General features: G+C 44.6%; 1 protein-coding gene across 1 annotated transcript in view; it reads right to left on the bottom strand.

Annotated features, from left to right (window-relative positions):
• The window catches only part of LOC133535178 (contactin-3-like), a 262,937-nt gene that overhangs the window by 35,848 nt on the left and 212,488 nt on the right, over positions 1-14,601 (bottom strand). The window contains exons 17-19 of the mRNA XM_061874750.1: positions 13,256-13,326; positions 12,696-12,930; positions 5,558-5,667 (exon numbers count right to left, since the gene is read on the bottom strand). Coding sequence (XP_061730734.1) covers positions 5,558-5,667; positions 12,696-12,930; positions 13,256-13,326 — 416 coding nt within the window. The remainder of the gene's footprint in view (positions 1-5,557; positions 5,668-12,695; positions 12,931-13,255; positions 13,327-14,601) is intronic.

The following is a 14,601-nucleotide window of genomic DNA, read 5'->3' as shown; positions in this document are numbered from 1 at the left end:
GACGTCACAGGACAACAGACAGGTGGATATAGCCAGACACTTTGAAGCCGTTTTTCGGGATATTGCGTGATGGGTAAAATTTTGAAAAAAACTTCGAAAAATAAAATAAGCCACTGGGAACTGATTTTTATTGGGTTTAACCATTCCGAAATTGTGATAATGTTCCCCTTTAAAGACTTCAGTTACTTAAAATAAATGATAACTGAGTAATACATTCAAAAAAAATACAAATCCACAACACATTGTCATAATTATTGGAGCAATACAGAACATGTACAGTGAGGGACTTTTGTAATAGCAATGCCCATAATTACAGGGGTTCATGAATGCAACCTCACTCGCTGTAATCGTCATTGATGCATAATGAGGAAGTGCTGTGTTGCTGTGGATACCGGCCGGACTAACGACGTGGTGCTAGCGGTGTTAGTAAAGTCTTGTAAGTAACGTAGCATCCCGACAGGAGCACACACCGAAAGAGCAGCCCTCCTGACACCGTTAGTGAATTAGATTTATATAGCACTTTTCTCTACTGACTTTTTAAAGCCCATTATCTAAGTTACATTGGCATTGGGAGCAGGTGGGTAAAGTGTCTTGCCCAAGGACAAAACAGCATTGACTAGGATGGCGGAAGCGGGGATTGAACATGGAACCCTCAAGTTTGCTGGCACGGCCGCTCTAACCAACCAAACCACGCAGTCCTGAGGGTGCTGAGGAAGAACAGACTGGTGAGACAGCTGATGGTGACCTTCTATAGCTCGGCTGTCGAGAGCCTGCTGACGTACTGCATAACAGTGTGGTACGCCAGCTGCACTGAAGCAGACAAACAGGCGATTCATCGCCTGTCCCCTGCCCTCCCTGAACGATTTACATAACTCCTGTTGCCTCAACAAAGCAAAATGCATCACCAAGGACAGCACACGCCCTGGCTTCCACCTGTTCGACCTTCTACCATCGGGCAGGCGCTACAGGTGCATCAGAGCCAGAACAAACAGGCTCAGAGACAGCTTCTTTCCCAGATATGTCACCATGTTGAACTCTAACTTATAATAATAATTCACCCCTATATAATATCCTACCCTAATACCCTACTGTGCAATACTACCCTTCGAGTGCAATACGTCCGACACTGATTAGTATTTATTACTTTGGTACTATTGTCTTGTTCTGTATATTTTACAGTATTTTGTATTTCTATAGTGTTTTGTATATTGTACAGGATTGCTTATTATTTTTATTGGATAGTAGTCGGTTTATTTTAATTGTTAGTTTTTCCTTTATTATCTCTTGCGCCCTTATTTGTTCCCACTACCACACCTTAAGTTGGAGTCCTTAATCTTGTTATATGCAAATATCATTCTATTCTATTCTATGTAGCACTAGGCTAGCCTGTAGCCACAACAACAACGCAGCATTTCCTCATTACGCACCAATGACTGTTACCCCGGGCAAGGTTGAATTCAGGAACACTTGGAATTATGAGCATCAAACATTAAAACACGAGTAAGTTCATTTTGCATATTGTCAGTGTTGAGTATTTCTGCAGTAAACATAACAATTTGTTGTGGATTGTATTTTTAATTATTGAATGCATGATGTGGTTATGATTGAATTTACATATATAAAATATTTATATTACTACTAGTAGGGCTGTGGGAAAAAATCGATTCGAATACGAATCGAATCTAATACGTTGTGCGATTTAGAATTGATCCTCATTTTGACAAAATTGTTTTTTTTTTTAATTTTATTAAATTTTTAAAAATTTTTTAAATCAATCCAACAAACCACTACACAGCAATACCATAACAATGCAATACAATTCCAAAACCAAACCTGACCCAGCAACACTCAGAACTGCAATAAACAGAGCAATTGAGGAGACACAGAACAAACCAAAAGTAGTGAAACAAAAATGAATATTAGTAACAACAGTATCAATATTAGTTATAATTTCAGCATAGCAGTGATTAAAAATCCCTCATTGACATTATCATTAGACATTTATAAAAATAAAAAAAGAACAATAGTGTCACAGTGGCTTACACTTGCATGGCATCTCATAAGCTTGACAACACACTGTGTCCAATGTTTTCACAAAGATAAAATAAGTCATATTTTTGATTTGTTTAATAGTTAAAATAAATGTACATTATTGCAATCAGTTGATGAAATATTGTCCTTTACAATTATAAAAGCTTTTTTTTGTTTAAATCTACTACTCTGCTAGCATGTCAGCAGACCGGGGTAGATCCTGCTGAAATCCTATGTATTGAATGACTACAGAAACGTTTTGAATCGGAAAAATATCGTTTTTGAATCGAATCGAATCGAAAAAATCGATAATTTATCGAATTGTTACCCCAAGAATCGATATTGAATAAAATCGTGGGATACCCAAAGATTCGCAGCCCTATCTACTAGTGTTTATCGTTTCTTAAAGGGGAACATTATCAGCAGACCTATGTAAGCGTCAATATATACCTTGATGGTGCAGAAAAAAGACCATCTATTTTTTCAACCGATTTCCGAACTCTAAATGGGTGAATTTTGGCGAATTAAACGCCTTTCTGTTTATCGCGCTGGAGGCGATGACGTCAGAATGTGACGTCGCCGAGGTAACACACCCACCATTTTCATTTTCAACACATTACAAACACCGGGTCTCAGCTCTGTTATTTTCGTTTTTTTTTGACTATTTTTTGGAACTTTGGAGACATCATGCCTCGTCGGTGTGTTGTCGGAGGGTGTAACAACACTAACAGGGAGGGATTCAAGTTGCACCACTGGCCCCAAGATGCCAAAGTGGCTAGAAATCTGCCGCCAGACCCCCATTGAATGTGCCGGAGTGTCTCCACATTTTACCGGCGATGCTAAGGCAGACATGGCACAGAGATGTATGGATAACCTGCAGATGCATTTGCAACGATAGTCAACAAAATCACAAAGGTGAGTTTTGTTAATGTTGACTGCCAGCTAATCGATGCTAACATGCTATGCTAATCGATGCTAACATGCTATTTACCGGCGGTGCCAAAGCAGACATGGCACAGAGATGTATGGATAACCTGAAGATGCATTTGCAACTATACTACGTTTCCTTCCACCCACATTTAATGCGAAAAAAACACTTACCAATCGACGGATTTAAGTTGCTCCAGTGTCAAAAGATGCAAAAGTCCTGATCGTTTGGTCCGCACATTTTACCGGCGATGCTAACGCAGCTATTCGGCCATGCTATGGCTATGAATAGCGTCAATAGCTATTCGCTCAATAGCTTCAGTTTCTTCTTCAATACTTTCATACTCCAACCATCCGTTTCAATACATGCGTAATCTGTTGAATCGCTTAGGTCGCTGAAATCCGAGTTTGAATCCGAGCTAATGTCGCCAAATCTTGCTGTGGTATTCCCATTGTTTGTTTACATTGGCAGCACTGTGTGACGTCACAGGGAAATGGCCAGTGTCTTCGCAGAGAGCAAAAATAAGGCACTTTAAAGCTTTATTTAGGGATATTCCGAGACCGGTAAAATTTTGAAAAAAACTTAAAAAAATACGACAAGCCACTGGGAACTGATTTTTATTGTTTTTAACCCTTTTGAAATTGTGATATCCGGACGGCTTCGAAGCGATTCTGGACCACCGTCCGCCGCCTCAGGAAGGGGAAGCAGTGCACTATCAACACCGTGTATGGTGCGGATGGTGTTCTGCTGACCTCGACTGCGGATGTTGTGGATAGGTGGAAGGAATACTTCGAAGACCTCCTCAATCCCACCAACACGTCTTCCTATGAGGAAGCAGTGCCTGGGGAATCTGTGGTGGACTCTCCTATTTCTGGGGCTGAGGTCGCTGATGTAGTTAAAAAGCTCCTCGGTGGCAAGGCCCCAGGGCTGGACGAGATCCGCCCGGAGTTCCTTAAGGCTCTGGATGCTGTGGGGCTGTCTTGGTTGACAAGACTTTGCAGCATCGCGTGGACATCGGGGGCGGTACCTCTGGATTGGCAGACCGGGGTGGTGGTCCCTCTCTTTAAGAAGGGGGACCGCAGGGTGTGCTCCAACAGCCTTCCCGGTAAGGTTTATTCAGGTGTACTGGAGAGGAGGCTACGTCGGATAGTCGAACCTCGGATTCAGGAGGAACAGTGTGGTTTTCGTCCTGGTCGTGGAACTGTGGACCAGCTCTATACTCTCGGCAGGGTTCTTGAGGGTGCATGGGAGTTTGCCCAACCAGTCTACATGTGCTTTGTGGACTTGGAGAAGGCATTCGACCGTGTCCCTCGGGAAGTCCTGTGGGGAGTGCTCAGAGAGTATGGGGTATCGGACTGTCTTATTGTGGCGGTCCGTTCCCTGTATGATCAGTGTCAGAGCTTGGTCCGCATTGCCGGCAGTAAGTCGAACACTTTTCCAGTGAAGGTTGGACTCTGCCAAGGCTGTCCTTTGTCACCGATTCTGTTCATAACTTTTATGGACAGAATTTCTAGGCGCAGTCAAGGCGTTGAGGGGTTCCGGTTTGGTGACCGCAGGATTAGGTCTCTGCTTTTTGCAGATGATGTGGTCCTGATGGCTTCATCTGGCCGGGATCTTCAGCTCTCACTGGATCGGTTCGCAGCCGAGTGTGAAGCGACCGGAATGAGAATCAGCACCTCTAAGTCCGAGTCCATGGTTGTCGCCCGGAAAAGGGTGGAGTGCCATCTCCGGGTTGGGGAGGAGACCCTGCCCCAAGTGGAGGAGTTCAAGTACCTAGGAGTCTTGTTCACGAGTGAGGGAAGAGTGGATCGTGAGATCGACAGGCGGATCGGTGCGGCGTCTTCAGTAATGCAGACGTTGTACCGATCCGTTGTGGTGAAGAAGGAGCTGAGCCGGAAGGCAAAGCTCTCAATTTACCGGTCGATCTACGTTCCCATCCTCACCTATGGTCATGAGCTTTGGGTCATGAGCGAAAGGATAAGATCACGGGTACAAGCGGCCGAAATGACTTTGGGTCTCTCCCTTAGAGATAGGGTGAGAAGCTCTGCCATCCGGGAGGAACTCAAAGTAAAGCCGCTGCTCCTCCACATCGAGAGGAGCCAGATGAGGTGGTTCGGGCATCTGGTCAGGATGCCACCCGAATGCCTCCCTAGGGAGGTGTTTAGGGCACGTCCAACCGGTAGGAGGCCACGGGGAAGACCCAGGACACGTTGGGAAGACTATGTCTCCCGGCTGGCCTGGGAACGCCTCGGGATCCCCCGGGAAGAGCTAGACGAAGTTGCTAGGGAGAGGGAAGTCTGGGTTTCCCTGCTTAGGCTGTTGCCCCCGCGACCCGACCTCGGATAGGCGGAAGACGATGGATGGATGGATGGATGGATGGATGGATGGAAATTGTGATAATGTTCCCCTTTAAGTACAGGTACAGATATCACTTATAACTAAAATAATACCTATCACTCGTTATGATGAACATAAACAATGTGTGGTTTAGATGGTGAACAACCCCAAAGTGAACACCTTAACATTCACATTATCTTAAAAAGAAAGAAAATGTAAAAAAAAAAAAAAAGAATGACATTGCAACGAGTTCCGACATACCTCATATCCAAGCACTCTTTCGGGGATGGCTGGAAGACTTTCCCAGATCACTTCAATTTGTGTTGCAGACACACTCCGAGCTCTAACCGTCTTAGGAGCCACACTGGGGACTGCAGAAATAGAGCACATAGTAAGAATCCGTGGGGCTCAGCATCCCGCAGACTAATAGCAATAAGTAGAGAGCACAGAACCGACCTGTACTTTCACAGGAAAGCTATTTCCCCTGCTCTTTTAATGGGATCTGTGACTGACATTGGGGAATAGTGTTGCCCAGCAAATTCAATTAACAGTATACCTCCCTGACAGCACACTGTGGCGTGGCGTCTGCTAGGATTTCCCGTAATCTACCAGCATGGTAACTAATATGAGCTGGGCATTCCCAGCTTGGGAGTGTTAGAAAACAGCGTCGGTGTAAGCATCCACAGAACGTCGGTATTCAAGGTCAAGCCGTAGGCGAATATCATTAGTGGTACGCCAAAGACTCACTTGATTAAAGTACAGTGTTTTATTTTCCTATATTCAAGCAGTGTTACTGTTCAAACTGTGTATTGTTATAATGTCCAAAAATATTGAATATTAAGTAAAACCTCTGCCTTGTTTTAAATGACTACTTTAGATTAGATTAGATAGTACTTCATTTATCCCGTCAGGAGAGTTCCTTCAGGAAAATTAAAATTTTCAGCACAATCCCATTCAAGATCAGACAAACATTACAGGGAGACAGAACAGGATCGCTGACGGGTTTGCCGACTTCCAGCGCCCCTTACAAAAAAGATGAGATACAGGTAAACAAAGGGGGGGATGGGAGAAAAAAATAGAAGATTAAAATAAAATAAAAAAATCGGTCTAAGCCTGAGCCCCTGGAGAGGGGGTGCAGACTGAGGCCAAGGGAAAAAAACAACTCAACTCATAGCCATAGTACACATGTGTGTAAGAGGGAAACATCAAAGATCACGGAGGACATTAAAGACATTAAAGCAGCAGATGCAACCAGACACTTCTACATACAGCTATGAATAAAAAGTAAAAGAAACATATCCACTGTGGTGGCCTCTGGGGTGTTCCACGCAATCGTCCGCTGGGGTGGAGGGAGCAAGGCCAGAGACAGGAGCAGACCCAACAAAGCAACCAAGACAACCGACTCCACTCTCGGTCAGTGTCCAGTCCGCATGGATGAGCGAGGATACGTCCAAGGTGACTGAGGTGTCCGACACCTGCTCACCCAGCCAAGACACCACGAAGCCTCTCAGTGCCAGCTCCGCAGCCGTGTCCCCTCATCTGCATCTCGTCCAGTCCCTCCAAATCGACTCCGGTGTGGCAGACACCCAGCAGCTGGTCTCCATGGCCAAAAGGCTCCTAGGAGGCTGATCCAGAAGTCCACAAAAAAACACCACAGAGGTCACGAAAGTGCCACCCCCTTGTCACACAGTCCCAAAGGGTCCCGGACCAAAAGGCAAAAAAATATAATAACACATGAAAACAAGAGGGAAACAGAAAAGGATGACACAAGAGCACAGAACTCCTGCCAACAGCAGCCACTATAGGAGCGCCATCTTGGAAAAATACGTCGGCCTACTTAAGCTATTGTAATGTATTTTAATGGCAAGCAAGGGCAAGGCAAGTTTACTTATAGAGCACAATTCGTACATAACGGGGACGGTGTGGCGAAGTTGGGAGAGTGGCCGTGCCAGCAATGTGAGGGTTACTAGTTCAATCCCCACCTTCTACCATCCTTTAAATAGACTCCCTTTTTATACCAGTTGATCTGCCGTTTCTTTTCTTTTTCTCCTATGTCCCACTCTCCCTTGTGGAGGGGGTCCAGTCCGATCCGGTGGCCATGGATGACCTACTGGCTGTCCAGAGTCGGGACCCAGGATAGACCGCTCGTCCAGAGTCGGGACCCAGAATGGACCGCTCGTCCAGATTCGGGACCCAGAATGGACCGCTTGCCTGTGTATCGGCTTGGGACATCCCTGCGCTGCTGATCCACCTCCTGCTGGCTCCACTGTGAACGGGACTCTCGCTGCTGTGTTGGATGTTACTAGTTACTAGTTCAATCCCCACCTTCTACCATCCTTTAAATAGACTCCCTTTTTATACCAGTTGATCTGCCGTTTCTTTTCTTTTTCTCCTATGTCCCACTCTCCCTTGTGGAGGGGGTCCGGTCCGATCCGGTGGCCATGGATGACCTATGGGCTGTCCAGAGCCGGGACCCAGGATAGACCGCTCGTCCAGAGTCGGGACCCAGGATGGACCGCTTGCCTGTGTATCGGCTTGGGACATCCCTGCGCTGCTGATCCACATCCTGCTGGCTCCGCTGTGAACGGGACTCTCGCTGCTGTGTTGGATCCGCTTTGGACTGGACTCTTGCGGCTGTGTTGGATCCATTATGGATTGAACTTTCACAGTATCATGTTAGACTCGCTCGATATCCATTGCTTTCGTTCTCTCCAAGGTTCTCATAGTCATCATTGTCCCTATGTCAAATAAACCTATATATACATATATATATATATATATATATATATATATATATATATATATATATATATATATATATATATATATATATATATATTTGTATTTTTTTCACAATTAAATAAAAGTCTCTTCAGCCTGGATTTGAACATCCCTAACATTGAAGCCAGTCTCACATCTCCTGCAAGACTATTCCAGATTTTAGGAGCATACAACTGAAACGCCGTTTCACCATGTTTGGTTCTGATTGTGGGGACCAGCAGGAGACCACTCCCTGAGGTTCTCAGAGGTCGAGATGGCTTATACGTCTCTAACATGTCAGAGAGGTACAAGGACACGAACTGACTTGGAGACCAGGAGAGCTGTTTTAAAGTCTTATTCTACGAGCAACGGGGAGCCAGTGCAGTGAGCTAAGAACTAGACTGCTATGGTCATGTTTCCTGGTTCTCGTCAGGACTTGAGCCGCAGTATTTTGAATATACTGGAGCTTGTTGTGAGAAGGTCGTTACAGTAGTCAAACCGGAGACAAAGCCATGGGTGAGTATTTCTAAGACATCATTCCTCTGATTTTGGCAATGTTTTAGTTCAGGGGTCGGGAACCTTTTTGAATGAGAGAGCCAAGAATCCAAATATATTAAAATGTATTTCCGTAAGAGCCATATAATACTTTTTTCAACACTGAACACAACTAAATGCGTGCATTTTAAGTAAGACCAACATTTCTAGAGTATAATAGGTCTCTTATTCTTTGTAATAACACTGTTATTCTGAAACTAACTGTGGAGGGGGCGTGGCCTGAGAGCCTGCAGCGAAGCGGGGTGTTGCCAGGATCGGCTTCGAAATCAGCGACAGGTGCGTAGATGGCCCAGCTGGACCTTGTTATCTAATCACCTGTCGCTCTGTTTATAAGCAGCAGCCAGGAGGACAGACGGGGTTGGGGCTGGAGCCAGAGCGCGAGCGAGAACGAAAGAGGAAAAGACAATTGCTGGAAAGAAACTGAGAGACTTAATGATAAATAAAACAATATTTTAACCCCGAAACAGGCTCTTATGTCGGTGCTTGGTGGTCTGAAAAACCCCCAGGACGGCAAGCCCTACACTAACCAATAATAAACAAATAACTTCTAACCATTAACGCAACTTCTTGAACTGGTGCGGTAGAAAACGGATGGATGGATTAAAAATGCATGGGAATTTTTTAGATTTTGATATTTTTTTTTAACACTGTGATTACATGCGGAATTATTCATTACTTATCGTGTTACGCAACGTCAGCTCAGATTTATCCGAGAGCCAGATGCAGTCATCAAAAGAGCCACATCTGGCTCTAGACCAGGGGTGTCAAACTCAAATACAGAGTGGGACAACATTTTAAACTGAACAAAGCCGCGGGCCAAGGTTGAACAAATGAACCTTTTAATAGGGACCCAAACAAGTTTTGCATTGAATATTGAACAAGCGAGACTTACATAACTTTATAGTGACATGCAAAATCGGGTTTCAAATAATACTAATAATTTAAAAATAGCAATAGCATATCAAATCAGATTTAAATAGAAATTGAATGGCTCTTTTCTATTTGCAGCCTTCTCAGGTAAATGTCAAAATAAACATTTCCCACAGGCTAATAATAAATTGTTATATTGTAGCGTCCAGGAAGAGGTAGTGCTGCAAGGGGATCTGCGTATTTGTTCTCTTGTGTTTATGTTGTGTTACAGTGCGGATGTCCTCCCGAAATTTGCTTGTCATTCTCGTTTAGTGTTGGTTCACAGTGCGGCGCATATTTGTAACAGTCTTAAAGTTGTTTATATGGCCACCCTCAGTGTGACCTGTATGGCTGTTGACCAAGCTTGCATCGCATTAGCGTGTGTGTGTGTGTGTGTAAAAGCCACATATGTCATGTGACTAGACCGGCAGGCTGTTTCTACGTAGGAAAAGCGGACGTGACGAACGGTTTTAGAGGACACTCGAGGCAGTGCCTAAAGGCACGCCCCCAATATTGTTGTCCAGGTGGGAATTGGGAGAAATTTGGGAGAATGGTTGCCCCCGGTGATTTTCGTGAGGGGCACTGAAATTTGGGAGTCTCCTTGGAAAATCGGGGGAGGGGGGTTAGCAAGTATGAGTATTAGCGGTGAATGCGGTGTTACAGCGACACCGCCGCTGTATAATACCGGCGGGCCAGCTCTAATGTTAATTTGATATTGCCTCAAGGGCCAAATGAAAATACACAGCGGGCCAGAGTTTGACACCCATGCTCTAGAGCAGAGGTAGGGAACCTATGGCTCTAGAGCCAGATGTGGCTCTTTTGATGACTGCACCTGGCTCTCAGACAAATCTTAGCTGACATTGCTTAACGCGATAATTATGAATAATTTCGCTGGTAATCACAAAGCTAAAAATAATGTGCAAAATATAAAACATTCTCATGCATTTATATCCATCCATCCGTTTTCTACCGCACCTGTTCAAGAAGTCGCATTAATGGTAAGAAGTATTTTATGTCACGATGGGGGGGGTTGCAGCTCCCTGCGGGGTCGTTCTCCCAGGAAGGCAGACGGACTACTCGGGACATGGCATTTAGGTAAAAACATGATTTAATTTTAACTAAAAAAATATACAAACAAAAATCGCTCACAGCGGAGGCACAACTTGGGCTAAGGAACAAAGCTAACGCATAAACAGACTAAGAACATAAATCAAACAAAACTTACTTGGCATGGCATAAAGCACGAAACTATGGCAAGGCATGAAACAAGTCAGCACAGGGCGACTGACTGGCAAAGACGAGCTTAAATACTGCCTCTGATTAGTGCTCAGGAAGCAGGTGAGCGGGCATTTTGTCCACCAGAGACAGGTGGACAAGATGAGTAACCAAGAAAACCAGACAAGGGAGTGGAAAAAAAAACAGGAACTTAAAGAGTCCAAAGGACAAACAGCACTTGGCCAAACAAAAACATGATCAACAGACATGACATTTTATTTATTATTGGTTAGCTTCAGAATAACAATGTTATTAAAATGAATAAGAGACTTATTATACTCTAGAAATGTCGGTCTTACTTAAAAATGCACGCATTTAGTTGTATTCAGTGGTAAAAAAATATGATATGGCTCTCACGGAAATAGATTTTGAAATATTTGGCTTTCATGGTTCTTTCAGCCAAAAAGGTTCCCGACCCCTGCTGTAGAGCCATAGGTTCCCTACCCCTGTTTTAGATGGTAAAAACTGCTGATGTTATTGACTTAATGTACCTGTTAAAGTTCAAGTCTGAGTCCATTACTACCCCAAGATTTTGAACATTTTAAGTTTCAAGGAGAGGGTCTTAAGGCGACTAAGCTTTGCTTCTCTGGGCCAAAGACAATGATTTAGCTGAAGTAAACTGATTGACACCGATAATGTAGTTCATTGCGATGGTACTTGTAGAGTCCAGTGTTTTTTTGAGGTGGTACTTAGTAACCACTAATATCACAGTCAAAATGAAAGCTTGTTCCCATCCTCGCTCATCCATGCGGACTGAACATTGGCCGAGAGTGGAGTCGGCTGTCTTGGTTGCTTTGTTGGGTCTGCTCCTGTCTCTGGCCATGCTCCCTGCTCCCCAGCAGACGATGGCGTGGAACACCGCAGAGGCCACCACAGTGGATATGTTTCTTATACTTTTTATTCATAGCTGTATGTAGAAGTGTCTGGTTGGATCTGCTGCTTTAATGTCTTTAATGTCCTTTGTGTTCGTTGATGTTTGATGTATCCCTCTTGTACTATGGCTATGAGTTGTTTTTTCCCTTGGCCTCAGTCTGCACCCCCACTCCAGGGGGCCAGGCTTAGACCGATTTTTTTATTTTATTTTAATCTTCTATTTTTTTCTCCCATCCCCCCCCCCCCCCGTGTTTACCTGTATGTCATCTTTTTTGTAAGGGGCGCTGGAAGCCGGCAGACCCGTCAGCGATCCTGTTCTGTCTCCCTGTAATGTTTGTCTGATCTTGAATGGGATTGTGCTGAAAATGGTAATTTTCCTGAAGGAACTCTCCTGACGGAATAAATAAAGTACTATCTAATCTAATCTATCCATAGGCACCATAAACTGTTAATAATGTTTGGAAAAAAGTGTATATTATATATACTATTATATATATAGTATTTATATAGGTGTGTGTGTGTGTGTGTGTATTTTGGGTATATGCATGTGTGTATGTATGTGATTATATATTTATATATATATATATATATATATATATATATATATTGTATGTATGTGTGTGTATATATGTGTGTGTACATACGTATATATGTAAGTGTGTGTGAATTTAAATATATTATATATAGATAATATATAGCATCTATGCAGCAACCACTGAATTGATTTATATTATATATATTATTGTATTATATATTGTAAATATATATTGTATATGTATAGGGGTGGGAACTAATAAGTTTACTTCTTCCCACTCCCTTTTTGCGCCAATCGTGACATCTACAAAAGATTAGTCACATGTAATGTTTTCAATGTAGGTGTAAAAATAATGTATATATATATATATTTCTTTTGTATTTTATGTCATTCTTTTGTTTTGTTTGCAAATAAACCATTCATTCAATAAAGTTTGAGAACCACTGTCATTCAGAAAAAAAAAATCTCTGCTGATGGGCGTGCATACTGTACCGTCCTCCGCCGAGAACACGGTGGCGATAGAGCTGAAGGGCCCCTCCCCTCGATTGTTGAACGCGCCGACTTTCACATGGAAAGGTGAAAAGGGCGGGATGGTGTCATTGTGGAAGACGTAACGTGCAACGCCAGGTGTGGAGATGACGGCCCGCGTCCACGTGACCGTCCCCACGGGCCGCAGGGCGATGATGTATCCGAAGCCCTCGCCGTTTTGCACTTCTTCAGAAACAGGCTGGGAGCGAAACACAAAACTGTAGTGATATTAAAAGGCAGACAGACAGAGAAACAGACCGGCTAATGTCTGTGCTGGTACTTGGTAATATTACTGGGAACACTTAGCGACCACCCTTCGTATTTCCGCTTTGTACAGTAGCTATGTGGTTGTAGCTTTCTGCATTTGAGACGGAAACACGGCACTCTAAAGCAGGGGGGAGGCGTGTCTCACTTAGCTGGATCATTAAATTGCACGGCTCATTCTGCGTGATTAAGCAAAGCCATTATTCGAACAATGGCGGGAATTGTAAAAAAAAAAAAAAAAAATGTGAGGGACGACTTACCTCCCATGTTATCACCAATTCAGACTTTGTGCCGCCTCCTCCTCCGATATCAGTCGGAGCCGTATCAGGAACTGTGAGTAAAAAGCCCACAGAGGAGCAATTAGACAGTTCCTAAAACACTTCAACTGTACATGGAGCTTCAAGATAAGACTGCCAAGAAGGTACAGCCTGATCAAGCTTGATCCAGATAATCAGTTTTTAGCGAAATTAATGCATTATAAAAAAAATCCACTATTCATCAACACAGATTTGCCGAATCACTTCTGTATTTGACGCCGGATAGTCGAACCTCGGATTCAGGAGGAACAGTGTGGTTTTCGTCCTGGTCGTGGAACTGTGGACCAGCTCTATACTCTCGGCAGGGTTCTTGAGGGTGCATGGGAGTTTGCCCAACCAGTCTACATGTGCTTTGTGGACTTGGAGAAGGCATTGGACCGTGTCCCTCGGGAAGTCCTGTGGGGAGTGCTCAGAGAGTATGGGGTACCGGACTGTCTTATTGTGGCGGTCCGCTCCCTGTATGATCAGTGTCAGAGCTTGGTCCGCATTGCTGGCAGTAAGTCGGACACGTTTCCAGTGAGGGTTGGACTCCGCCAAGGCTGTCCTTTGTCACCCATTCTGTTCATAACTTTTATGGACAGAATTTCTAGGCGCAGTCAAGGCGTTGAGGGGTTCCGGTTTGGTGACCGCAGGATTAGGTCTCTGCTTTTTGCAGATGATGTGGTCCTGATGGCTTCATCTGACCGGGATCTTCAGCTCTCACTGGATCGGTTTGGAGCCGAGTGTGAAGCGACCGGAATGAGAATCGGCACCTCCAACAAGTCCGAGTCCATGGTTCTCGCACGGAAAAGGGTGGAGTGCCATCTCCAGGTTGGGGAGGAGACCCTGCCCCAAGTGGAGGAGTTCAAGTACCTAGGAGTCTTGTTCACGAGTGGGGGAAGAGTGGATCGTGAGATCGACAGGCGGATCGGTGCGGCGTCTTCAGTAATGCGGACGTTGTACCGATCCGTTGTGGTGAAGAAGGAGCTGAGCCGGAAGGCAAAGCTCTCAATTTACCGGTCGATCTACGTTCCCATCCTCACCTATGGTCATGAGCTTTGGGTCATGACCGAAAGGATAAGGTCACGGGTACAAGCGGCCCAAATGAGTTTCCTCTGTCAGGTGGCGGGTCTCTCCCTTAGAGATAGGGTGAGAAGCTCTGCCATCCGGGAGGAACTCAAAGTAAAGCCGCTGCTCCTCCACATCGAGAGGAGCCAGATGAGGTGGTTCGGGCATCTGGTCAGGATGCCACCCGAACGCCTCCCTAGGGAGGTGTTTAGGGCACGTCCAACCGGTAGGAGGCCACGGGG

This window comes from Nerophis ophidion, linkage group LG16, assembly GCF_033978795.1.
Source record: "Nerophis ophidion isolate RoL-2023_Sa linkage group LG16, RoL_Noph_v1.0, whole genome shotgun sequence".
Lineage (NCBI taxonomy): Eukaryota > Metazoa > Chordata > Actinopteri > Syngnathiformes > Syngnathidae > Nerophis > Nerophis ophidion.
The sequence above is the reverse complement of the archived record's forward strand: the minus strand, read 5'-3'. Positions and strand labels throughout refer to the sequence as shown.